Source organism: Ambystoma mexicanum, chromosome 3q (assembly GCF_040938575.1).
Source record: "Ambystoma mexicanum isolate Mex_15411 chromosome 3q, UKY_AmexF1_1, whole genome shotgun sequence".
Lineage (NCBI taxonomy): Eukaryota > Metazoa > Chordata > Amphibia > Caudata > Ambystomatidae > Ambystoma > Ambystoma mexicanum.
The window spans coordinates 1,050,447,951-1,050,474,686 of NC_090926.1; the positions used below are offsets into that span (position 1 = coordinate 1,050,447,951).

General features: G+C 47.6%; 1 protein-coding gene across 1 annotated transcript in view; it reads left to right on the forward strand.

The window, feature by feature from the left end:
• The window catches only part of DNAH17 (dynein axonemal heavy chain 17), an 8,024,690-nt gene that overhangs the window by 6,989,533 nt on the left and 1,008,421 nt on the right, over window positions 1–26,736 (forward strand). Inside the window, exon 66 of the mRNA XM_069655242.1 lies at window positions 12,889–13,053. Within this exon, the coding sequence (XP_069511343.1) occupies window positions 12,889–13,053 (165 nt within the window). The remainder of the gene's footprint in view (window positions 1–12,888; window positions 13,054–26,736) is intronic.

Here is a 26,736-nt window from a genome sequence, read left to right on the forward strand (position 1 = left end):
TGTGCGCGGGACGTCACACGCACCGCAGTTTTACTTTCACTTTAAGACTGGCCATAGTAAGCAGCCATGCGTGGTGTCACAGGGATTCAACTGCTAGAAGCAATAAAGACTCTGTCAGGTAAGCGTGTACAGCAGTATCTGCACCAATAATAATACTTCGGTATTTATATAGCGCTACGAACCCGCAGGTATCTGAGCACTGCTTATTATTACCCACGGTGTGTGGTGCTCATTTATCGACCTCGGAAGGATGAAAGGCTGACTTTGGCCCTGCCAGGATTCGAACCTGGGTCGGCAGACTCTGCACGGATGACATTTCATTTTTTGGCATCGACAGTCTTGGGGCACGTTGACAAAGACCTTTCGCAATGCGCTCAATCCTTTCTGATTCATTTTTAATATTTAATAATCACGGCATCGGGCCTTTTGATAATACTAATTAAACCGTTACATTCATCATCAAGGGGCACGTCAAAGGCAGTTTCATTCGCTACGCACACTTGTCACTGCCGCACACAGATAAAGATCAAGGTATATTATATACCTATTTCGGGAAAATATATGTTTATTAAGTACCAGTATTTATACAATCAGGTAATGACCGGAATATTTTTCATCCTTCAAACGTGCACTTACATCGCCACACGCGCCTTAGGGACATGGCATCATTTTCTATGTAAGATCACTCAATTACACTGGGCATTCCACAAACGCTTATATTTAAGCTAGCGTTGTATTTGTTCAGACACAGGTGGAGTTCACTTTACTATATATAAATCGTTCTCTGGGATGTTACCCATGGATACAGCAGCATCAGCAATAGGCCATGTAAATTGAAAGCAACCATTAATGATAAGGAGTACTCGTTCTATCATACTCTTGGAACATCCATACGCTGGAAAGTGCGAGGCTCAAAGCTTTCTACGTATTTTATATTTTTGTTTACAATTCTGTCTTCTTGAGGACTGACCAATTTAATTTGCAATACTCAACATATACAAGTACAAGAAACTGACACAGCGCCCTCGGGCAAATCACGGTAGGGCGTTCTTAACTATTTCCTGCTGCATGGTAATTTGCTCACAGATCACTTTGTGATCACGTTGCCAGTTTTGCTTCAACTGATATGGTTAGCCTAATACAATATGCTATTCATTTTAACTCACTAGAATTGCTCCAAGACGTAGGATTAACATGGGTGAGCTAACCATGTATGATTGTAGAGACTAATGCCAGACGGACGGTCACAGCGGGTGCAGTGACCCTATGAAAACCATCACACACATCCAAATTAAGGGTGTGAGAGATCTCACATTGCATTTTATAACAGACAATATAATCCTAACCCATTGGGGGATCACTTGGTTCATCTTGGGTTCGCCCTTTCTTCAATGTTTCTATCTATCACATAGTTTTACAGTGGCCGAGTGTCAGTGAGGTGTATGACTCACGCATGGAATGAGCAATCATATGCTAATGAGATGTACATTTCATATTGATGACGGTGAATGTCTTTGTTCCGTCTTCTCGTTTTGTCTACACCCTCCATCGTTGAAATGACCATGGGTATGTAACCAATCAATTTTATGTATTCCTAACTCATCAAAAAATTGCTTTTATATATGCATAATCTACGTTACAAATATGTGTATAGATGTTCTATGCAAATGTATTATTCATTTGTATTCTTTATGGGCAATACTTATGTTCTGATTTATGTACATGTACAATACCCTGATTTGAATTTATGTTTGACAATTTTTACTTTTCTGTCAGCCTTAAGAACGACCAAGGTCGGAACACTTGTCGGCTGACCCCATTGAGATAAAATCAGTCTTTTGGTTCACCTATTTGGAGGGCTTTGGACTTATCCAATTCTAAAAAAGGCAGTGCGTAAATCGCCATATTCCTGTTTAATTCGCTTAACCCTACAGGGCATGGCAACCTTGTGCTAAATAGAGTAACTCAACTCAGCAATTTTGCTTGATCCTTATTTTTTGTATCAAACACCCTTCCCAGGGCAGCAGTCAAAGCATCAAAATCATATAAAAGCGGGTAGTCTCTTTCCAATAAGGGTATGTATGGCTCACATTTCTGGCCCGTCACCTATGTAGGACAAGCAGGTGCATCGGGAAAAGCCACCCGACAACACAGAAAATGTAGTTTGCATTGACTTATGAATGTACTGTAAGCATGCAGGTTCCTCATAAATCGTTCAGGTTAGGCTAGAGAAAACAGGACATGTGCGGTATGAATAGTGCACCTAAGCGGGAGTGGGAGCCTGAAGTGGGAGAGGAGTAAGTGCTGTTGCAGTAAACTCTCCTTCTGGAGGCAAGAAGGGATCCAACCAGCTATGTATATAGGCATGCGCTGCAGCCAGGTCTGCCCGCAAGATGTTATGGCTTTAACTATGGCATCTCCTTGGCTAGCTTACGCCTCCACAGCACTGACAGGCACTTTGGCTCAACAATCCCTATCAGCTGCCCTGATGTTCACCGACCTCTCAACATCGCGATAATAAACACTTATGGAGCAGCTAGGCAGGTAGGCAGGAGGTATACAGTGGGAACCCCTAAGAAGGAAACAAGAGAGGTGATCAGTGTGTGTGTCATAAAGACTGTGGAAAAGGTGGACAAAGGATCCTGTGAAGAGGATACATTCCATCATAAGCAGTCAGGCACCGTGCCACGTTGAGGAGGAAGAGAACTGAAAGAAAACATAGCGAGGTAATGCTGCTAGCTCCTAGCATTTCCAAGTGGTAGTGGTGGGCTAGGCAGGAAGGTTTTAAAGGGTAGACTAGAGTCAGATGCAGTGATTCCAATGAGGCACAGGGGTGAAACAAGGCCTTTCCAAGGTACAAGTTAGGTCCAAACACAGCAGTTCCAATAGACCACAAAGGGCGAGACAAGGCAATTCCATAATACAGGCTCGGGCCAAACACAGATGTTCTAGAGGTATCAAGGGCTAAAGCAAGTGAAGGCACGCCCCTAAATTTTCACACCAGAAAAAATACAACCTACTAGGGAAAAAGGCCCAATATACTCTTGCAAGTGAAACAAGTATTTATTTCTACAAAGGTAGGTGCATCAGCTAAGAACTCTGCTGCCACGTAACGTTCTGCCAAAAGGTATACAAGCAGAATCTTATAAGGAGACACAGTGTCATAGATGACATCATATACAGTAGAAAACCACATGGCTGGTTGGTGCGACCCTATACAGGGTCGTCCTGCTCCATAGGGGATGTCAGGTCATTGGTCCCAGCACAGTCCATCCGTCTTCTATCACATGGGTTCTGCTAGGCTCACCATCTCCAGGGAACCAAGGCCGAAGACGCAATTAGCTACTTTTGTGAACAATACTTCTCCAGCATGGGGTCTGGCATGGATTCACATGCTCATGAATATTCGCCGTCGTCAGGCTGGGAATCCTCGGTAAAGAAAAAACCAGTATCAGTTTCGTTTCTGATCTGTCTTTCGTAGTAATAACCAATCACTGGTCTCTGCGTCATACTGACCACAGCCAATGACTGCCCTCTACCTAAGCACCGCCTCTGGCAGCCATCTTCAGATTTTTACCGCACGTTCATGTGTTGGGATCCTCGTGCTATTGCTCTCGAGCGTTAGTGCTATTTTTTCACATTTTTTCTCAGAAAACTTCGTTTTTTCGGTCAAAAGAGCCTCAAGCTCCACCGACTCTCCATCCGATCAACGGGGACCCGTGTCGGATTCGTCTGCGCCCCTCAAGGGTGAAGATCTCGTCGAGCTACGCTTTTGGAGGACTCCAGAAGTTTCTCAGGCCCGGACATGGCCCAGGAGAAGGGAAGCTCGACGCCCGGAAAGCTGTTCAGGATCTGCCCTGGATGCCAGCTGCAGAATGTCTTTAAGGAGGACGAACACTCCTTTTGTCTCTACTGCTTGCATGAAGACAAGACGCACGTGGAGAAGGACTGTGCGTTTTTCGGCAACATGTCGGAGCGGACCATGAAGGACCGCCATCAACGTCTCGCCAACTGGCTGGAAGGGAAGAGCCCGTCAGGCGAGAAGAAGAGGAAGAAATACAAGCGGTCTTCTAAGACCTTTGAGGACGCCCCGGCGACGGGGGTCCAACACAAGGCCAAGCACCGCGAGTCCGCTGGCACCGGGAGCGCCGAACGGTCGGGCTCTATGGTCGCCAGGCAGGGCGCACCCTCCCCGGCACCTTCAGTCACGAGCCAACGCTCTGGGTCGGGTAAGAGGAAGGACGAGCACCCGGCGAAGCTCCTGGAGAGGCCCCGGTCGAGCTCGAAGGCCCCATCGGAAGGGGAGCGAGGCAGTGACCCCCCCTCAAGGATAAGGCGGTGAGCGCACCTAAGGTGGTGAAGGCCTTAATCCATCCGGCCAAGCCCTCTATCGATACTGTCGCGGCGGCCCTGGCTCAGCCTGTGGAGGCTACACCAGTGGTGGCGACCTCGGGGCTCAGAGTCTCCCTGCCACCTCGGAGGGAGTCCTCTTTTGTGCCCATCGATAGGACCCCCGTGAAACCCCCGGCGGGGAAGAAAAAGGGGGGGTAGGGCGTCGTCATAGATTCGGCCTCAACCTCAGAGGAAGAGCTGATTGAGGTCTTAAGCCACGGCCTTGGCGTGGAAGAAGACCGGCCCGTCGGGATGGATCCCGACGCAGGTGACGACGACATCGTCGAGGGTGCCGACGGGGCTCCTGATCGCCCGTCGGATTCCCCTCTGCCAGTGCCGCAAGACAACTCGGCGGCCATTTTGTTGGCTATACAGTCCTTATGTTCAGAGATAAGGACGAGACTACCGTTGCCGACGGAGGAACCTCTCCCGTCGGGGGATCCTGAACCGGGACCTTCTGGTGCTCCCCCGCCCAAGAAAAGAAGGATTCACCCTCCACCTCCTTTTCAGCCGTCGCGCCCCGTCCAGTCCTCCTCCCCGTCCACCCGAGGGGATGATACGGGGACTGACACGGCAGCGACGGGTACGGACGACGAGGTATACGACGAGGATCTACCGTCGTCACCTCCCACCAGGGTTTCTCCGCCCGACGAGATTGGATCGTTCCACTCCATGATCGCCAGGGCATCCGAGCTTTTCCAACTCTGCCCTGAGGAGAAGAAAAAGGAAGGATTCCTTTATCAACGGCGCAAGGCCAGGAGGAAGACGGTCCTCGCGGTGCCTCTACTGGACGACATTTGGGATGAGGGCCTCGCCCTCCTCAAGAACCCTTCCACGACGCCAGCTAGAAGAGACCTTTACGTGAAGAAGTACCGGGTCCCGGACGCGGCCCCCCTGTGCTTCCGGGCGCAGCCTACCCCAGACTCCGTCGTCTCCGCGGCGGCCAGGAAGAAAGCGGGGGAGGTGCGGCCTCCACACCGACTTCCCCACCGGACGGCGAGGGAAAGAAATTGGACGCTATGGGACGCAGGGTCATCTCGTCTGCAGCGACGACGATTAAAGCGGCCAACGCCTTGGCTATCGTGGCCCGCTACGACAGGGAGCTATGGTACAAACTGGCTCCCCTGCTGGACTTCCTACCGGACGACAAGAGGGCGGATGCCCTGGAGATCCTACAGGAAGGCGAGGTGGCGTCGGACCACGCCATCACTATTGCGACGGACATCGCCGACACTGGGTTTCGCCAGTTGGGCAACGGCGTGTGCCTTAGGCGGCGTGGATGGCTCAAGGCTACGGACTTCCGTCAAGACGTTCAGACCAGAGTCCTGGACATGCTGTTCGATGGGAACAACCTGTTTGGGAAAACAGTGGACGATTCCCTTCAGGCCATTAAAGCGGACACTGAGACGGCCCGGGCCCTTGGGGTTCTGCAGCAACGACGGACGCCCTTTCGGAGCAGCGGAGGCAAGGGTGCCTCCAAAGGTTCCGGCGGCGGTTTCTCCACCTACCGTCAAGCGGCCCGCTCGTCGTCTCAGGAGGCCTACAGAGGACGAGGCAAGTCTGGCGGACCCCGCCGTTGTCGCCAAGGAGGTCAAGGCGGCAAAGCCTCGTCGAAACAGGATTGAACCGGCCGTGGGGTCGGGCCCCCACCGAAGCACCCCGGTGGGAGGCCGGCTGGCGAGCTTCGTCAGCGTGTGGGAGTCCATCTCCACCGACCGTTGGGTGCTGGACGCCTTAGCCCGGGGCCACGCGCTCGAGTTTCAAAGAAGGTGCCCGCGCGTCCCCCCCGTGGCCAGGAAAGAGCTTCACGTCCCTCAGCTTCTCCTGGAGGTAAAGGCGATGCTCAGGAAGGGCGTCATCAAACTCGTCCCAAAGAGGCTTCGGGGCTCCGGAGTTTACTCGAGATACTTCCTCGTGAAGAAGAAGACGGGAGGATGGCGCCCCATCCTAGACCTGCGACGTGTGAACAAGTTCATCATGGTGCAGAAGTTCCGGATGGTCACCCTCCAGCACGTCCTGGGGCAGCTGGAGGAAGGAGACTTCCTGTCGTCGTTGGATTTGGAGGATGCCTACTTCCACATTCCCATCCTAAAGGGGCACCGAAAATTCCTCAGGTTTGTGGTCCAAGGGCGTCACTACCAGTTCAAAGCCCTCCCCTTCGGACTACGGTCGGCACCCAGGGTATTTACCAAGTGCCTTGCACCGGTGGCGGCGCAACTGCGCCGCGAGGGGATCCACGTCTACCCCTACCTGGACGACTGGCTCATCCGAGCCAAGACGAGGGAGCTCGCCGTGGAGCACACGGCAAGGACCGTCCAACTTCTCACGGACCTGGGATTCTCCGTGAACTACGCCAAGTCTCACCTGGTACCCGCGCAAAACGCACTGTTTCTGGGAGCGAAGCTTGACACAGTGTCCCTTCTGGCCTGCCCGTCGGAGGAAAGGACCAGGTCCATCCTGGGCAAGGTACAGCGGATGTTGGTTTCCCACGCGGCCAAGGTGAGGTCCATCAAGTCCCTCCTCGGAATGATGTCTTCTTGCATCTACCTCATTCTCATGTGCAGGCTCCGGATGCACCCGTTGCAGGAGTTCCTGGACGCGCGCTGGATCCAAACGACGGGCGGCTTCGAGGAGAGGATCACACTCGACGACAGTTTCCGCCGAGCGGTCCGGTGGTGGGGCACCCGCGCGCATCTGACGGCGGGCATGGACTTCCAGACCCCAGACCACCAGGAGACAGTGACCGCGGATGCCTCCCTGGAAGGGTGGGGAGCGCACACCGAAAATCTGCACGCGAGAGGCCTCTGGCTCCCAACGGAGAAGTCCCTCCATATCAACGTCCTGGAGCTCCATGCAGTGTTCTGGGCCCTCAGGTCCTCCCTTCCGTCCCTCAAGGGCAAGGTGGTGAGGATATTCACTGACAACACCACCACCATGTTTTACATCAGGAAACAGGGCGGAACCAGGTCCCCAGCACTGTCCAAGGAGGCGCAGGACCTGTGGCATTGGGCAGTCGCCCAAAGGATGTTTCTGGTGCCGTTTCATCTGGCAGGGATAAAAAACACCATTGCCGACTCACTCAGCAGGGAGCTGCGCTTGTGCCACGAGTGGGAACTACGGCAGGATCTAGTGGATCGCCTCTTCCGACGGTGGGGCACACCCCAGATCGACCTGTTCGCGACGGCGATGAACTCCAAGTGCCGGAGGTTCGCCAGCAGGTTTCCCCAGGCGAGGAGCATGGGCGATGCTTTCTCGTTCCCCTTGGAGGGCCTGTTCCTCTACGCGTTCCCTCCTTTGCCACTGCTAATCCGGCTAGTCAACCAGCTCAAGAGGTCACGGTGCAGGATGATCCTCGTCGCACCTGCGTGGCCGAGGCAGATATGGTTCCCGGACCTTCTGGACTTGTCAGCGTCCCCGCCAATCAAGCTGCCGGTGGACGCGGATCTACTCTCCAGGGAAGGAGGCGCCATCCTCCACCACGACCCGAAATCGCTGAACTTGCAGGCCTGGCTCCTGCAGCGCTAGAGTTTGGAGGATACGACATACCGGCCGACTGCAGAGAGGTTCTTGCAAAGGCCAGGGCGTCCTCGACTCTTAAATGCTACGGACACAAATGGAAGAGGTTCTCTGTCTGGTGCCACGCACAGAAGATTAACCCTCTACGGATTACGGCTCCCCAGGTACTGCCGTACCTGTTGACGCTGGCCAAAGCTGGACTGGCACACGCGTCCATCAAGATTCATCTTGCTGCGATCTCCCGATACACCAGAACCACGGGCCGGACGTCCCTATGGTCTCATCGTCTGGTGAAAGAGTTCATGAAGGGACTGTTCAGATCGTTCCCGCCGGTGAAGGCGCCGGCCCCGGCGTGGGAGCTCAACGTGGTGCTGACCAAGCTCATGGGACCTCCGTTCGAGCCTCTGCACTCGGCCCCGTTGAAGTTTCTGTCGTGGAAAACAGCGTTTCTTGTGGCCATCACCTCCGCACGACGGGTGGGAGAGATCCAGGCCCTTTCCTGCAAGGCCCCGTACTTGACTTTTCACGACACGAGGGTAGTGCTCAGGACGCACCCCTCCTTCATGCCCAAGGTACCGTCGGACTTCCATCTCAACGAACCCTTGGTGTTGCCTGTGTTCTTCTAGTCGCCTTTGTCGCCGGCTGAGAGGACTTTGCTCTCGCTGGATGTGGCTAGAGCGCTGAAGTTCTACGTGGACCGCACAAAGTGTTTTCGGAAGACGTCACAACTCTTTGTGAACTTTGGACCTGTCAATCAGGGGAAGGCTCTCTCGAAGGCTTCCGTTTCCAGATGGCTCTCCGGCTGTATCATGTACTGTCATCGGTTGGCAAACCGACCGCTGCCTGGCCGTCCGAGAGCCCATTCCACCAGAGCGATCGCAGCTACCACGGCGTTCCTTTCTGGTGTGCCCCTGTTGGACATATGCAGGGCTGCTACGTGGAGGTCGACGCACACCTTCACGAAATTCTACTGCGTCGATCGGGATTCCAGGGAGGAGTCCAGGGTCGGCCAAGCAGTGCTGCGCAACCTGTTCGCCTGAGGTGAGCCTGGTGAGGAGGTAAGATGCTTAATGTTGAGTTTGATGTAATGCTTAATGTTGAGCCTTTGCCACCTCCCATGGTTGTGCATGTGTGTACTGCTATGTATTCTTTATTCATGAGCATGTGAATCCATGCCAGACCCCATGCTGGAGAAGGAACAAGTTACTTACCTGTAACTGTTGTTCTCCAGCATGGGTCTGGCATGGATTCACATGCGAACCCTCCCGCCTACCCCTCTGCGGCTCTTCACTTGATCATACTGCCACTTCACGTGCTTCCAAATCTGAAGATGGCTGCCAGAGGCGGTGCTTAGGTAGAGGGCAGTCATTGGCTGTGGTCAGTATGACGCAGAGACCAGTGATTGGTTATTACTACGAAAGACAGATCAGAAACAAAACTGATACTGGTTTTTTCTTTACCGAGGATTCCCAGCCTGATGACGGGGAATATTCATGAGCATGTGAATCCATGCCAGACCCATGCTGGAGAACAACAGTTACAGGTAAGTAACTTGTTCCTACTCTATCATTATACAGTGCATGTGGCAGGCTTGGGGACTGGCACAGGGGAAGTTTTGCGGTCAAAAGGACCCACACATCCTTCACTGATTCCTGATTGCATGTTCTGTGCCTAAGGCTTCCACCCTCACTTTTGAACTATAATGTATCCCTCCCTGTACATCGCATTACAAACCATGTCATTATATAAATAAAGGTGAGACGCCATGCTCTTCGATCTTTATGGTTGTTTGGTTTATGGTGTTTGGTCTGGGGTCAACTGGTTTCTTGGTATTCAGGGGTCTCGGGACTAGGGAAGTTGTAGGGGCTATAACTCTTAGTCGGCTGGGTGGGGGTCGGAGGCCTGCTCCGGTCTGTTTGTGATAACACGAACACCAAGACGCCCAGTTCTGTCTCTTGGGCTTGCAGCACACATTCTTTTTTAGAAACATATTGGCAACAATCTTAAAACAAAGAGGGATTTCTGTGGAAGTTGGTGGTATGGGCTTCTCTCATCAGCGCTCGGGTCTATCCAGATTTTCCCTTCATGCTCACGGTCTGTGACACTCTAAATACCACATGGCCATGTGGGCCCTGTGCTTTGACTATGTCTTCTAATATCTACAAAAATGGCATTCGTTGATATATGTGTACTATGTCTAAATTGCATACAATATTATGATTGTGTGAGGACTTTTAGGATGCCCCCTGGTCTATTACAGTTCTTTCAATGGGAATTGCCTCACCTTAAAGTGCCTAGTGGGGCCGGATAGGCTTGCTCCCTTCCAACACAACACAAGGCATGTCCTGGGTACAGGCTAGGTCCAAAGACAGCAGTTCAAACAGGTAACCAAGGGCAAGACAAGCCAGATCTGAAGTGCAGGCTAGGTCAGATCACAAGAATTTACCAACATAGGAACAGCAAACAAACGGTAAGTAGACTTACCAGTTGACTTTGTTGAGCGCTGACTCCTCCATATCCACCTTACTTGTATAGTGAGGGTTTTCTCCCGTGTTTTCGGAGCATTGTGGCAGGCAGGTGTCGTCGGTAACACAAGTGCCAGTCATGTGACCACACTTCCTCAGAGTTGTTGTGTCAGCCACCAGGCATCCTGGAAATCACCATCATGTCCATAAAATGCTACGCGCTACCCGTGGCTGCCTGAGGCCTAGGAGATTATCGCAAGTGCTCAAATTGGGTCTAGTCTGTCGAGATTGGTCATGTCAGTGCTCCTAGTGGGTCAATTCAGCCTCGAGAGGTGTCAAGTCGATGCTTGCAGTGGGTCGAGTGGCATCAAAATGTGTTGAGTCTGTGCTCTGCGCCTTTTGGCGGTGAGAAAGTTCGAGTTAATTGCTCCTAGTGGGCTGTGTCAGCATCAGAACATTCCATGCTCAAAAAGTTAAATGCAGCTTCTGGAGTCCTGTAGCAGCTCAACAGTGACTCAAAAGCATTTGAGCCAGTTTACCGGTGGCTTAAGGGGAATAAACGGTGCCCAGAGGAGTTTCTTGATTCTCAGGTTGCTGAGGAATCCTGTGCAGTGTCTCCAAGAATATAAGTCCTTCTTCTGCGCTTCCCGGTAGAGAAGAATGTCAGCGGTCAGAAGCGTTGCTAGGGCGGGCCGAGGGGGCTGTAGCCCCAGGTCTTTTGATTGTAGCCCCGGATAGAAGCTCAGGGACTACAACCAAAAGGATAGCTAGCCCAGTGTCCCGACAGACCCAACATAAGCATAGCCCAGATCTTTTCTCGACCTGGCAACACCCCTGCCAGAGAGCAATAGCAGGGGCTGCCACCTCCACTGAGCAGAGCCCTGCTCTCAGCAACAGGCATGCTTTGGCCAAGACGCAAGTCACCCAAAATGGTTCTCTGGGATGGGTGGGGTGAAGATCTTGTGCCTTCCTTGGAAGTCCTCATCTTCACCTCAATGGTTTAGGGCTTTTTACAGACTTATACCACACTAAGTCGCAAGTATAATCTTTTTTCTGGTGTCCAAAAATGATTCATATAAGGTGGGGTTTCACCTCCTGGTATAATTACTTTACCACAGCTGATTGTTCCTTTCCAAGCCTTCTATAAGGGTCCAATCCTGAATGCTGTGACAAGAGCTTTGCTTGATGATGTCGATCTCAGAGTACTTTGCAGGAAGTGGTGACTGGACACTTCTTGGCTTTATCTTCCCTCCTGAGCTACTCTAATTCCTCCCTCTCCCCTGTTTGCCTTACATCAAAGAGACTCTGTGAACTACCACCCTGGTGTGACCTCTCCATTGTCCTGGCAGGGTGTGCCTTTGAAGCACTGGATGCCAGTTTAACCCCACAGTAGTATATGATATCGCTTGGGCTGGTGATAAGCCTTCCCGGAGGGAATAAAAGGGAGCTTCTATGGTTGGATGCAAATGATTTGTTTTGAAATAAACTCATTACCGGACAGTTCTACAAAGAACTCTGACAGGTGAATTTGACACTAGAAACCAGATTGAAAATGAAATGACATCAAAGGGGTTTTGGCGAGTATAATTGTAATATTCCCATAGACCACCCTATCAAACTAGACATGCATTTATTTATCTGCCAGAAAGCAGATGTTATATGGATAAGGGTTACCCATGGTTAAGGGTAGACATTGTTAGTTGGAACTTTGTGTTCCACCAGGCGTTTTGCAGGAATTAGCATGTAAGTCTGTAACTGCCATGTTTCCAAACTGTAGGGCTGCTGCTGCGCTGTCAGTAGGGAGCCCCAGCAGAGTTAAATGTTTGCACTATAAGGAAGCTTCAGCAAGGAACATAATGAAAGCGAGCCTTTAGCACAGATCATTTTCATAGACAGAACTGCCAGTTATTTTGTGTTAAGAAAATCCTAAAAGGGCAGGCTACAATACCCACACAGATGGCATTCTGTCACACATATAAAGGTGGAAAACCTGTTTCCTAGTCTGTAGAAAATAAATTCACATGTTCTTTTATTCAATTTCACCCTCATTCTAAGGCTCGTAATGGATAGCATACAGTGTTGGTTGATGTCACTGCTGTCCAATTTTAATTTACAGAAGGGTCCATTCTGTGCCCTTTTTACGCATTACACGGCAAAGGTGTTGTGGCATTTTCACTCCTTTCAATGTACGTCACAAAACCTTTTTTTGTCTTGAATATATGGCTTGCAGCTCAGGAAAAAACATCTAAACACTTTAGAAGAAGTGTTACATCTTTTACTTCCACGTGGTGGAGGTTTCAGTAATTTTGCCAGGCATAATCAGGGAGATGGCAAAAATCGGTGCTATTTCTTGCTAAATCCTACTTGTTTTATCGTTACCACCAAACCCACATAGAGGCCCTAACAGAGTGAGTCGTGCGCGTGTTATGTTTTTGGCAGCATTCGTACACAACTTGTTACATCTCTGCATAGTGTATTTAACGCTTGCTTGTGTTCATTTTTTATTGTGATATAGGCAAACCTCACAACGCAGCAGAATGAGTTCAAGATTGTTTTAAAGGAGCTCGAAGATTCTCTGCTGGCTCGACTCTCTGCTGCCTCAGGAAACTTTCTCGGGGATACAGCGTTGGTGGAAAACCTGGAGACCACCAAACGCACTGCCACTGAAATTGAGGAAAAGGTGAGTGACTTACATCGATTCATCCAGCTCAGTGTTTAAAACATTCCAAGAGATGTTAGTTTTAAACAAAAGGAATGAGATGGAAATCATTCTGAAGACATTTGCAGAAGTAAATATGTAGAGGTACTCTTATGTCCTGAGCTCTACCTCCTTCCCATCTTGTTTTGGGCCATGAGGCTACAACAGAGCTCCCAAAGAGTTACGCAGGAGGTACAGCTCCCAATATTAAAGTGAAGCCTCACACATGTGTTCTTAGGATACTGTGCTTTTAATGAGTGGCTTAAAAAAAATTAATTGTACTAGAAGATCAAACGTAATGCAGATTTGTAGAATATTCATTTTGAATATTGATTTAAATTTGAGATATGCACACATCAGAATAGCATCTTTAGCGTGCCTAAAGGATTATGGAACTTGCTGTTTTTTTGAAACTGTGGCATGCGCACCTCAATGCATAAACCATCCACCCCTTTCAATGGCTAGGTTTTATTTTCTTTCACTCTATTGCTGACTATTCCTGTTGATTCCTCTCATTCTCTTACTATGTTCCTTTACATTGTGTTCTCGCTTTGTTCCTTTTTACTTTGCTTTCCCTTTTAATTTCTCTTTGCATTTCCTCCCTTCCAGTTCTTCCATTTTATGCTATCTCTCATTTAGTTATTACCTATATGTGTCACTACATCCATAACTGACATTACATCTATGTTACTGCATCAGTGTGTGTTACGGTCTCTGTCAGCCACAGCATGTATAGCTCTGCCACACCTCTGTGTCTGTAATGCCCTTGACTCCCTTTGGCTGCATCTATTTTTTATTTTGTTTTATATATCACAAGCCTAGCTAGGAAGCAACAGGCCGCTGTACAAGTAATTTGGAGGTAAGAAGCTGGTAGAAGTGGGGTTGCAGGTTATAGTAGATTGGATATCTCATACTACATGGGTCGTAGATATCTAGGAGTAGCACGTCCATGTTACCCTATAGGTATTCCCTTAAGAGAAGTTGTTTTCTGAACTGCAGGAGCAATGGTGTGGTCCTGATTGACACAGAGAAAGTGTTCTAGTGGGCTGGGTCGTGGGACGTAGCAAGCAAAGGCCTCTTTCATGGTTTTCTCTTTGCATGGCAGTTTAGTCCTAAGCCTGGCAATGGTATGACTCCTAGAAAAGCGCGTCCAACCAGAGTATTCAACTTTTCTGACTAACTAAACTGTTGTTTAGAAATAGTTACCCTGAATGTGATGCAGGCAGTTTTGAAAGGTAACCTGACTGGGATTGGTAGCAAGTGTAATTCTCTTAGGATGGGGAGATGTGTACCAATTTCTTAGTTCCCATTATGAAACGTGCAGCAGAGTTCTGAATGGTTGTAAGTAGGATCAGGTGAATGGCTGGGGTTCTGGTGAGGATGGCATTCCCTCCATCGAGATATGAGATTACCAGGACCTGGATCATGGATCTTAAGTGGTCAGATGAGAGGAAGGGTTCTGTCTTTTGGAAGAGGGCTGGTTGATAGCAGGCGGTGTGGGCTATTATATGTTATTTATGAATGAGGACCTTGACATTGCGTGTCTCAAATTTAACTTCCATGTGACATGCAAATTATAATCGTTAGTCCATTATTATGTTTTAATTGCCTTCCAGACATGGCCTCCTGCTCCATTAACTTTCTGAAACACAAATTAAATGTTACATAAGTATTTGTGTATGGCAACAGAGGTAAAGATAGGTCTTGGTAGCTGTTGGTGGCAAGCTAATCTGACTACGTTAGGCTTTATCCACAAGCTGAAAAGCTCCTAGCAATTTGTAACCCTGCTCTTATACAGTGCACTCGCCCTTCTTCCCAAGTTGATGGAAACTTTTCTAAAAAAAAAAACAGGCAACTGGATGAGCAGAGTTTCCAACGAGTTTTAAAAGAGGGAAAGCTTTGAGATGTTGTCAGAGATAGGTCTTAGGCTGTCTGGTAAACAGACTCTAAAACAAAATACATGAGAGCCTGGATACATGCACAGACACACCCTTATAAAAGAAAATATAGTCTTTGGGTTGTGCTCTTTCTTGAATGAATACAATACAAGTCTTAAAGGTTACAGTGTGTTTTAATAATGTTCAAGAAAAAACGTGTTCTGTATTCTTTAGACAATAACGTTAAGGGTCACTCATTGTCTTAAAGTTCACAAATTGTCAGATAGTTCAACTTTGGTCCTCACTCGAATTCTTATACAATAAAGTTGAAATTCACTTATGTTATTGTCATATAGTTCCACTGTGATCCTCAAACAATTTGGTTAAAGTCCAGTAGTTGTCTGTCTGATGATTCCACTTTAGTCCTCAAATAATTAGTTTAGGGTTCACTAGTCATCTGATAAATCCACTTAAATTCTCTTAATCCTCAAACAATTGAGTTAGGGTTCACTAATTGTTTGATACTACCAGTTTAGTCCTCAACACGTGTTTTCCCCCTGTAGGTCTAGAATGGTTTCTCAGGCGGTTTGCTGGTCAATAAAGCTCTTCACCAAGTGTAACATTGCAATGGTCAAAAGAACCTTTAATATTGTTAATTCACTGTTCTCAATGATTCCGTATGGATTGATGCGTTTTCCATTGATACATTCATTGTTCTCAAAGACTCCTTATTGAGTTACTGTTACTGTTGTGCCCTAAGAAGTAAGATATAAAGTGTGTGAAGTTTATATATTTTATGTGACAATGATAAGTTGGTTGAGAGTGAGAGATAGTACTCACTTTATTGGTTATGCTTGATGGTCCTCAACTGCTACTCAAACTTTCAGATAATGCTTGGTGAGATTAACATTCAACTATCAATCGTATTCATCTTAAATTGACAACATTCTTCAGGAGCTCAACATTTCCTTGAACAAATATATGTGTACTTTTGAGAGCGTTGTAGGTGAAACAACTGAATATATTACTCCATTCATTATAGCATAATGCCAAAGCAGTGCAATATTCTTACCTCGTTAAACGGGAGCGGTTTTCCGGGGATGCTGTTTGTGGCACGGTTGCCATGTTTGTGTTTCTGAAAATGGCAATACAGAACACTGGTTTTCTTGAAAATTATTAAAAACACTGTAACCTTTAAGACTTGTATTCATTCAAGAAAGAGCGCAACCCAAAGACTATATTTTCTTTTGCATGTTCACAAAGCCCAGGCCAGCCTCTGAGCAAGTCTAGGGTGCAGCTTTTTCTTTTATTTCCGCACAATGCATCATTTTACAAATATAATTGGAGGGCGCCAGCACTGTTGAAGAGGCTGACAACAGACACACCCTTGCAAGTGTGGCAGAAAAATGCAGAAGGTTGAAATTAAGAGTTAAGAGAATGTCAGGTTGCAGTGGTTAAGTAAGTGTAAACCAATGAAAAAGAAATGGTGAAATCCAGTACTCCTTTTAAGAAAGCTAGGCCTTCGAATTCTTTCACCGGCCAAGAGTCGTTAGAGTCCTCCATCTTGAAATATATAGATCTGCTTGTAAGGTGGATTTATGATGACAGTGACACGAGCATATATCCACGTTGTTTGCTGATGACAACACAAAGGTTTGTTTATGTAACTTTGCCTGCACGCAGGGCGTTGCTGGGGGGGGGGGCTAAGGGGGCTACAGCCCCTGATCGTTTGGTTGTAGCCCCGGATAGAATCTCAGGAGCTACAGCCAAAAGACTAGCTAGCCCCCAGTCCCAACAGTTCCGACATCAGCTTAGCCCCGGGTCTTTTCCAGACCTAGCAACTCCCCTACCTGCACGTTAAATGTATTGCCCGGTTCAATTTGACGTAGCTTCAAATGGGACTCTGATAAGTACTGCAGGTTTATTTAGAATGAATATTCTCGTCTGGCTGACATCACCTAAAATACCCAGGGAGTGTTCTAGGAATCTCTGAGTATGGCTGCTTTCATATTAGGACGCTTTTGAGATGATTGGGAAGGAAAGTAAATGTACGGGTTGCAGCACTCAGAATCAGCGCTTGTCTGAATGTGTTGGATTGGTGTACCATTTTGTGTCATTCATTGCAGCTACTGCATCCAACAGTGTGAGTTTTCTTCATAATATTCCCACACTCAGGCAGCTCTCTATGTCCTCCTTTCTGCATCAGCCAGTACTGGAGCTCTTGCAAAGCACTCTGTAACAGAGCACTTGAGGATTATTTTTGGCCTCCAAATACCTTTTTGATTATTGTTCTTTCAGCCTCAAATTGCACATGGCAGACATTCAAGTGTGCTTTTCTTTGATGCTGACCTTTCTTATCAAACAGCCGCATGAATGCCTCAATCTGGAACATTTGTGACCCTTATTTGCTTTGGCAGTAAGAAATGAAAGTCCTTTTTTAAAAATTATAATTACTTTTGTGACACCACTTATGATGACATTACAAAAGAAATTATAACTAAAAGAGGACCTTTTCTAATGCATTGCGTCCTCCCACGGATTCTTCATTTTATATATAATCTCCTGCTTTGCAGCACTCTCTGAAACATTCTGGCATCAATGATCATTGAGTCGACGGCTTCATGACTAGATGTGACGTCGATATCAGTACTGTAAGGCAGACCTCCTGGCAACCAGACACGGAATAAATATAACCCTCGAGGGAAAAAGCTCAGGACAACTTTTGCAAGCATGGCAAAGTTTTACTTCCAAAAAAGAAAAACACGTGCCACAGGGCGCACACTGTTCACATCAGGGCAAACGGAACCTTTTAAGGGGCGCAAAGTCAGTCATGATGTAAGCAGTATACAGTATTAGTTCAACAGTTCCATTGGTGCATCCCTATCTACATAGTGTCAGTCCCTTATCAAACTCCATATGATTGGCTGCATGGTCCTGTGTCAATCTTCATCCACGTGGCTCATAGCATGGTTACTTTTACACTCTAACAAAGTAATTGGTTTGTTACAGAAAAAACCGAATCTATCCCAAAGTCTGTCCATGTGATGTACATCTGGTATTTTAGACATGAGCTCAGTGGATACTCTCGAGGCCAAGATAGCTTTCGCAAATGCGAGGAGCTTCGTTCGATTCCAGACATACAGGCTCCCTCACCCCACGCACTTCGCAGTACAAATCACCAGGCATTCTGATTGTGCCCCCCTCTTGCTATCTTTTGCCTCTGCAGTCTCCGTGGACACACTAATCAATCCATGACTGAAGGATTTAAGAGCATGGATGGTTGGTATCTGGTAGTCCAATGGGATGACTGGGAGGTTTGGGGGCCCTAAAACTAGGATACATGTTTTGGTAACTGCAGGCTTCTGCCCTGCATCCTGTGAGATTGTCCTTCAGGGACAGGCACAACCCTACCCGTGCTTCGCTGCTGCATGATTTGATATGGTTTTTTATTTATATTGTACTCAAACACAAGTGTTTCAGAGCACAAAACACATTAATTTCTACTGATAAGGGTCTTCAGTGTGTACAATGGAAGGTTGTATCTTAAATTGGTGAAATGGCATTATTTCCCATCGCCTGGAAGGGGAACAAGGATTAGGATATGCGCTGCAGCTGAACACCTCTGCAGCTGAACACCTTTGATCATGATATATATTAGCCCTTGGTGCTTCCCATGCTAGGCCTGACGCCCCAAAATGGTGGCGGTACAGCATGTTTACCATTGAGGTCACCTATCATTCAGGGCCCCTAGATCTATTACAACATCCCTTGCTTACACCTTCCCCCTCCCCCTTACTACCTCATGTTATCGCCTACAGACAATTTCACAGTATAGCTCTCAGTCTGACTCGCTTCGGAGGGAGAGGGAGCTGGAGCTGCATCCCAACAGTACAGATAGCATGCTTGGTGCCCCGTGACCTCTATTCCTTTTATCCTCCTGCCCAGCAACCTACTGTGGAACATCTCCTCAGAGAAATCTGATATATTTTCTTTTTAAAACTTTCTTGCCAATTTTCATAGATTTCTTCAAAATGTCTACTCCGACACCACAGTGTTTCAAAAAGTGCTGTGATTACGGCGCTAAAATGTTACTAACCGAGCCACCACAGAATTTGTCTGTGGTGCATTGGTACCGACCATGTTGTGACGGATTGCGGCTCATGTCAAGACATTACGTCTCTGTTGCTAGCTCCGGATGTGACATCAGTCATTGTGCATATACTACATCACTATGCCTCCATACCTCAGTTCCTTTTTTTTTCGTGCGCTCAGCAGTTTGCCCGAGGAACACTGCTATACTTCGATTCACTTTGATTTTCACTCAACATTTTTGTCCTTCTTGTTCAACACAAGTGGAGCCATGTCCGTGCCCAGAGTCTCCGGACTCAAACGCTGCTGGGATTGCAGCTCAAAAATGTCTGTTACGGACCCACATGACATCTGCATGTGGTGCCTCAGTGCCAGTCACGACACCAAGGGCTGTATTTCTTATGGCAAGATGAATCTGAAATCCCCTTGCGAGCGGGCAGCAAAGCTTGTGGTAGGCTGACTTCCCTCAAAAACCCAGCATGGTCGACCATTCCATCGTCAGAAGACAAAATGGAGGGGCCGACTCTAGAAAAGGAAGTGAGGCATCGGAAAAAGACCAAAAAAAGGTGCCATTCCCCTAGCCAATCATCTTCTTCCTCCCGCAAGAAGAAAAGACACCACCGGCACAAGTCTGATTCTTTCAGTGACCGCAGTAAGTCGTCGGTGGGGCCGATGTTCAGGGCTGAGTGGAAGCAATTTAAAACTCAGATTCTAGATATGTTTTGCGGGTACGGCCGAGCCTTCAATGCAGCAGGCCCTGGTGGCCCCAGCAGCAACCGGTGACCCTGGCTCCGAGAGCGAAAACCATTGTGATGCAATCAGTGTCATTGGAGCAGTCTGGCTTGGCGCGAAGCAAGGTCGATCCGCCTTCAGTGCCGATACTTGCCTGCGCCCCTCAATGCCAGTTCTTTCTGACATGCCCTTGGCGTTAAAAGTCTTGTTGGTGCCGATTTCAAAGCCAACAACGTCTCCCCCCGCCATAGAGCAGTCTTTAGTGCATAAGTCCGGGACTGAGTTCTTTGACTCCCGGGCTGATATTTTTGGCACCTGTGATGACAACAATCAGGGTGTCTTCGACCCTACGTAGTCAGGGGCTGGAGGGTCTGACTTTTTTGTTGATCACGCAGACCTGTTGGCACTGGCTGAAGATCTTCACGATGCCAGTGGGCTAGACACATCCCCAGACCTGGAAATGCAGTAGGCTCATCCATATAGCCACACTAATGCCACATTTACGGCTTTGGTGGATATGGTGGTGGATACCTTGGGGTGAAGTGCTCCAGCCAAGCCAGTTTCTGGCTATGATTTAACTGGCATCCTTGATGATGGCCCTGCTACTGAAAGTGCCATGCCTTTCAATGCAGATATCGCAGATTCAATTGCCACCTTGTGGCAGAGACCTTGTACCACACCCCCGGTCCACTCGGATTTCTCCAAAAAATACAGGCCGGCAAGGGGCGACCCTTTGTATCTCTCTTCCCACCAGACAATGGAGGGGTTAGTTGTGCAGGCTGCCACAGTGTTTATCAGGCCAGCCACATCTACGTCCATTCTTCAGATCCCAGTGGTAGCTCTGATGGCCTTCCTGCCCTCCATACGGGGAAGACATTTCCTGATAATGACGGACAACACTGGCCATCTATACCTCAGCAAGAGAGAAGGTGTAGGGTCACTACCCATGTGCAGAGAGGCAATGCAGCTCTGTTCTTGGCACTAGAAGAAGGAATCACTCTTCTGGCAGTCATCTAGACTGAGAAGAAAACAGCAGCTGACGCTCTGAGCAGGCAAAGCACGATCTCCCACAAGTGGGAGCTGGCTCAGGAAATCCTTCTGCAGATCTTAGCCCTTTGGGGAACCCATCAAGTGGACCTGTTCACGATCAGTGTCAATTGGAAGTGTGAACATTTCTGTTCCAGGGAATTTTCCCAAAGTGAGCCCTAGGGGACACATTTGTGGTGAACTAGCAATTTCACTACTGTACGTTACTTGTTTCATCCAGTCCTCGTAATCCCTCATGTCATCAGGAGGTTGAGGAAATTTGGGAATCCATGATCGTGATTGCTTCGGATTGGGCCAGGAGTATATGGTACCCAGAACTTCTAGAGATAGCATTTGTCCCTCCAATTCGACTTCCCCAAAGAGAGGACTTACTCTCACAAGAAGGGGGTCTCCAGTAATCAGTACTCTGAACCTTCATCCCTGGTTTCTGAGAGGGTGAGATACAAGGATTGGGACCTTCCGGATGATGTGATGGAGGTCTTGATATCAGCTAGAAGACCAGTAACTAAATATGTATACCACTGCCATTGGAACACATTTCGCAGCTGGTGCAGGGAAAAGAAAGCTCATCCTTTCACATGTAAAGTTCCTACTGTTCTTTCTTTCTTACTCCATTTAACCCTTTCAGGGTTACAATGGCTACAGTCAAAGGCTGCTTAGCGTCACTTTCAATATTTAAGAGATCTCCTGATGATGGATCTTACTTTAAAGTGCTGATTGTGATACAGTTTCTGAAGGGCCTAACAAATTTATTTCCACCAATTAATTTTATAGTTCCAACATGGGACTTGTCTTAGTGGGACTCCTCTTCGAACCATTACACTCATGCCCTTTAAGAATGCACTGAAGAATGCCTTTTTGTTAGCTGTCACGTCTGCCCGCAGGGTAAGTGAACTACATGCCCTGTCTTCAAAACCAGCTTTTACATCCTTTTTTAAGGACAAAGTAGTGTTGACTGTCTGTTCATCTTTTCATCCAAAAGTGATGTCAGAATTCCACCTAAGGCAAAGGATAGGTTTACTGACTTTTCATCTACTACCTCATCCATCAAAAGAAGAGGGGAGGCTTCATCGTCTAAACCCTAGAAGGGTGTTAAGTTTTTACCTTTCACGGACGGTGAACGTTAGACAGGATGGGCAACATTTTGAAGGATACGCAGGACAGAGATTGGGTTTAGCTGTAACAAAGCAAACCATTTCCCGATGGATAGTTCTGTGCATTACAGAATGCTACTCACTAGCAGGGAAAGTCTCACCTGATGGCTTGAGGGTGTATTCCACTGTAAGAGTAGCTACTTCTTCGGCTCTGGAAAGAGGGGTGCCAGTGCAGGACATCTGCTGAGCAGCAACTTGGTCATCCCATTAAACCTTCCATAGGTTTTACTGACTAGACTCTGTCAGGAGAGGAGGCTAAATTTTACATGGCTGTTCTCCACAAAATCAACAAATAGAAATTCTTAGCACCCAAGACAAACTGCTATGGAGTGCATCAAAGATGAGGAATATGTGGGGAGGACACAGTCCATTCGAAGAACAAGTTACTTATCCGTGGTAACATTGATGTTTCGCCCACATATTCCTCATCGCCTACTCATGCTTGCCAAGAATTTCTGTGTTATTACACGTTCCTTTCTCACAACATCAAGTACTCCATCTACGGCAAAGCATGCAGAATAAGGAGAAAAACGACAAGTTAGGCAACGGGCACTGCGCATGCTTCATTAACCAGCATCAATGTCACGGCCAAAGACAGTACGGAGGCCGTTGAGGGCCATGACTCGACGGTGCACGATGCTAGACTCTATGAAAAAAAACTTTCCGAAGCAAGCTGCAAGCAGACTTGAATTCTATCAAAGATGAGGAATATGTGGGGGAACATCCAGTCGAAAGAACATTACCGGGGTAAGTAACTTGTTCTTATGATGGATACCGCGATTCCTTTCATAGATTCCTCTTTGCCCGCCTACCTACAGATGTACATTCTAAAAACTGGAATGTTAAAAAAAGGTATTAGGCGTGACAGTTCTGATGTTCCTACCCTGGCAGCCCTGAATATATATGGAACTGACATAATGTCTGGCGTGGGATGGTGCCAAGGAGGGGTGATTAAGCTGATCTTGGAGTATTTATTGCCTCAGTGACTGGCACGACACATAGGATTGCGCTTTGTGTCCGTTGATGCACCCCACAGAGCGTCTTGAATGGGAAGAAAAACGGTTCACTTCTTCCACAAGTAAAAGGGTGAGAAGCAGACTCATTCAATTTCACCGTGCATCAGTCAACACACCAAAGAATGGTCCACAAGCATAAAAAGAAAAAGAAGGACCACAAGAGGTCTGACACTAGTTCTTCGAGGTACCATTTTTCTTCCTCATCGACAAAGAGGAGCCACAACTCCAGGCCATTCTCCACAGGTACTGTTTGCGATCCAATACTCTACTCCAGAGGAATGAGATCTGTGAGCTCGCATCTGTGTGCGTCTTTGGGCCTGACTGTGAGAAAGATGGTCAAGATCCCCTCGAGAGGCCACACCTCTCCGTCTTCAGACACCTGTCCTCCTACCTTGACCATCCCTTCTGCAGCGCCACCATTGCCAACCAATGTCAGAATTCCTAGAGAGTACGCCCCACTGGTAAGGAGTCCATTCATGTCTCGCTTGGAGGACATTAATTTTGTGGAAGGGGACCCCTTTCCATTTGGTTTGAAACCTCTTCACACTTCCGAAGTTAGTGAGTAGTTTTAAGCAGGTAATGGTGATTTGGTGGACCGTGCAGCATACTTGCTGGAAAGAAGTGTCCTGCACACCTCACCAGTACTGTGTATACAGAACAATGACCACTAGTACTTTGGTCAGGAGACACGTGTGGCTGAGAATGTCAGGTTTTGCCCGAATTACTAGGAAAAACTCCTGGATATGCCATTTGATGGCATCATTCTGTTTGTTGAAGATTGCTGTGAAATCGCAGAGCCACTGACATTACCAATGAATTACAACCGTTTTTGGCCACATCGCCAAATTCATAATGAGGTCCAAAGTAAGCAATTAAATCCAAGGCTCTTACCAGCCTCTTACCAGCCTTTCAAGCAATGAGAGACCATGAAGGCCTGATACTAACTGGATGTCCAAGCGCTCATTGGAGTCTTCTTCAGGTAATTCTATTGGGAGGATTAACCCTGAGTGCCTTGAAGCCCCATACAAAGTCACAGTTTTCGTTACACAAAATAGTGGCGCGTCATGAGATGAGATCAGGTACCATGCTAACTTAAATAAATCCCATTTCGATGAACTGACTTGGGGCCAATCACAGTGCCACTGACTGTGCCCCGGTAGTCCTTCACCCCATGTGTGAAATGGTCTCCCAAGTTGACTCCAGCGTGGTCTGTACAGTAGCCAACAACCCCAGCATCATCACAGTTACAATCGGCTTGTGAGGACCCAATGTTTGACTGCTTCTACATGCTCATGCGGTCATCCGTAAACATTATTTTAAGCATCTGTTACCAGACTGTTTACCCATGTGAGTCCTACAGCTCTGCCTCCTCCACCTACTCTGCCATCAGCCTCATGACCAAACTGATGCACCTACCAATCCCAGGACCTGTGACTGCATCAACCCTGGAGGTTCCTCAGCCAATAATGCTCCCTTCAATGCCATTAGATGATTAAGATACGTTGGCTCCTGCACCAGTGATCGAGACAAAAGGCCCTCTTGACTCGTTAGATGAGTAAGGAGACATCCCTATTTCTGCTCGGCTCTTTCATGAGATAATGAGAGGACTGTCAGAATGTTTTGTTCTGCCCACTCATTTAGGAACCCAAGCAGATAATTTCCATAGCTCCATCAACATGGAGCTCATAAGGAGAAAGCCCTGGTGGTCCTGAGCAAGCAGCCTCAAAAACGTTTTCAGACTACCTCAGTCTGTAGACAAGACTTCTGATCAGGGGGTACAGAGAGTTAATTGAATGCAGAAAAAGGCAGCCAGGCCTTCTTCCAGCATGCCCATAAAAGAACGGAGGAACCCCGCCCCCTAGGCACAAGGAGAGAGGAAACAGAAATGATGCTTGCATCTAGGTCCACGGTTTCTTTTTCGAGTTCGAATTTCGGATTGTTTTGCAAATTAGATTGCCATATCAGGGTATTACTGGGTATCCAGGTTAGCACTCCCATCCCATTCCACCTTCTTATCCTCCTCTTCAGCAGGTTGGTTCCCTGTCATCTCTCAGCCATCTGTCAGCCTGGTAGTTTCAACACCTACTAGGTCTTATGGTGTCCTTTGCCAGACTCAGAATGTGAAAGACCTAATTACATTTAGGGGCACTTTGAAATCAGTATGCATCCCCATTCCAGTAAACATACACCCGAATTTGTTGTGGGAAGAAAATTGTAGTGAGCATGCCATTTTCGGATCCCCCTCACAATGTGGTCATTGTGATAGATTCCTCCCTGATGGGATGGGTGGCAACTAAGTATAATCTCTTCATTTAAATGCTTTTTCCCAGCATGGATAAACAGGACCATATCAGTGTATTCGAACTCGGAGCAATTCACCTAGAATTAAGGCCTTTCTCCACTCCTAGAAGGCAAGATAGTATGTATACAGACATATTATAGGAGTTGCATGTAATATATCAACAATCAGAATGACACCAGTCTTGTGCAGTCTGGTGGCGGGCATCTGGGAGTGGGCTCTTGGTCACTATATCCTTCTTAAAGCCACCAACCTACCGGGTTTAGAAGGTGGAGGTAGACAGGCTGTGCAGGTTTCACAGATCATCCACAAATGGTAGTTTCAGAATTCTGCCCTCCATCAAATATTTTTCAAATGAGGTGTCTCCCACTTAGATTTGTTTGATGCAGAGACCAATGTGAAAAGTCAAATATTTGCATCTCGCGGGCGTCAGGATGTGGGCTTTCCCTGAGCTACTCTCAACATTCAGTCCAATTCATAGATCCAATTAGTCCAATTCAGATGCTTCGCACATTTTCACTGATCCCTCTCATTCAGAAGGTGATACCCAAGTGGCACACCTCTTATAACTCCTTGGTGATCCTGGTCATACCACGTTGGCTGGCTAGGACGTGGTTTTCGGATCCAGTGGAGCTAGCTTCAGAAGGCACAATATTTCTCGCTGTCTTTCCGGAGAGACTGACCCAGCAGGGAGAAAGGGTTCTTCACACCTTCCCTAACTCATTGGGCTCGGTCAGCTGGTTCCTGAGGCATTAACTACAGGACATCTGAAGCTCTTGGAGGACAATCTAACCATGAATTGAGTGATCAGTAAGCCTTCCTCATGGTCTCAGCATAGTAGTAAATGCTCCTTGAATTATATATCATTAGGTCCCACCTTGCAAGTTCCGTCATGCAGTTCGACATCTCTCTCACCTTGTAGCCCCAGGAGAATACAGGAATTCTTCTAACATTTCTTTCTCTACCTCTAAACCTATTAATAGGTGTCATTTCGAAGGGCTCTTGAGGCTCTGTGTGCAGTGAAAGCCAAGAATCTGGCATGGGACCTAAATCTGCTACTGTCAATAATTTCTCATGAGCCCTTCAAACCCATGGCATCAGCCGACATCACGTTGGTCATGTGGAAAACTGTGATCCTGGTGTAAATAACATCAGTCAGGTACAGAAGTGAAATTCAGGCTTTTTCAGCTTCTGAACCTCACACAATTTTTCAGAAAGTCAAGGTGGCCATGTGTACGCATCCAAAGATCCTACCTAAATTGGCCTCTCCTTTCCAAACTAACAAGGCAATTCTCTCTGGTGGTCTTTCCGAATCCTCACTCCGAAGCATGGGTACTAAATTTTACCTTGAGGGAATTAAGGCATTCAGGAAGTGTGATGCAGTTTGTCACCTTTGTAGGCTTTCAACCAGCTAGTAAAGCATTGATTGCATTGTAGATAGTTGCATGCAT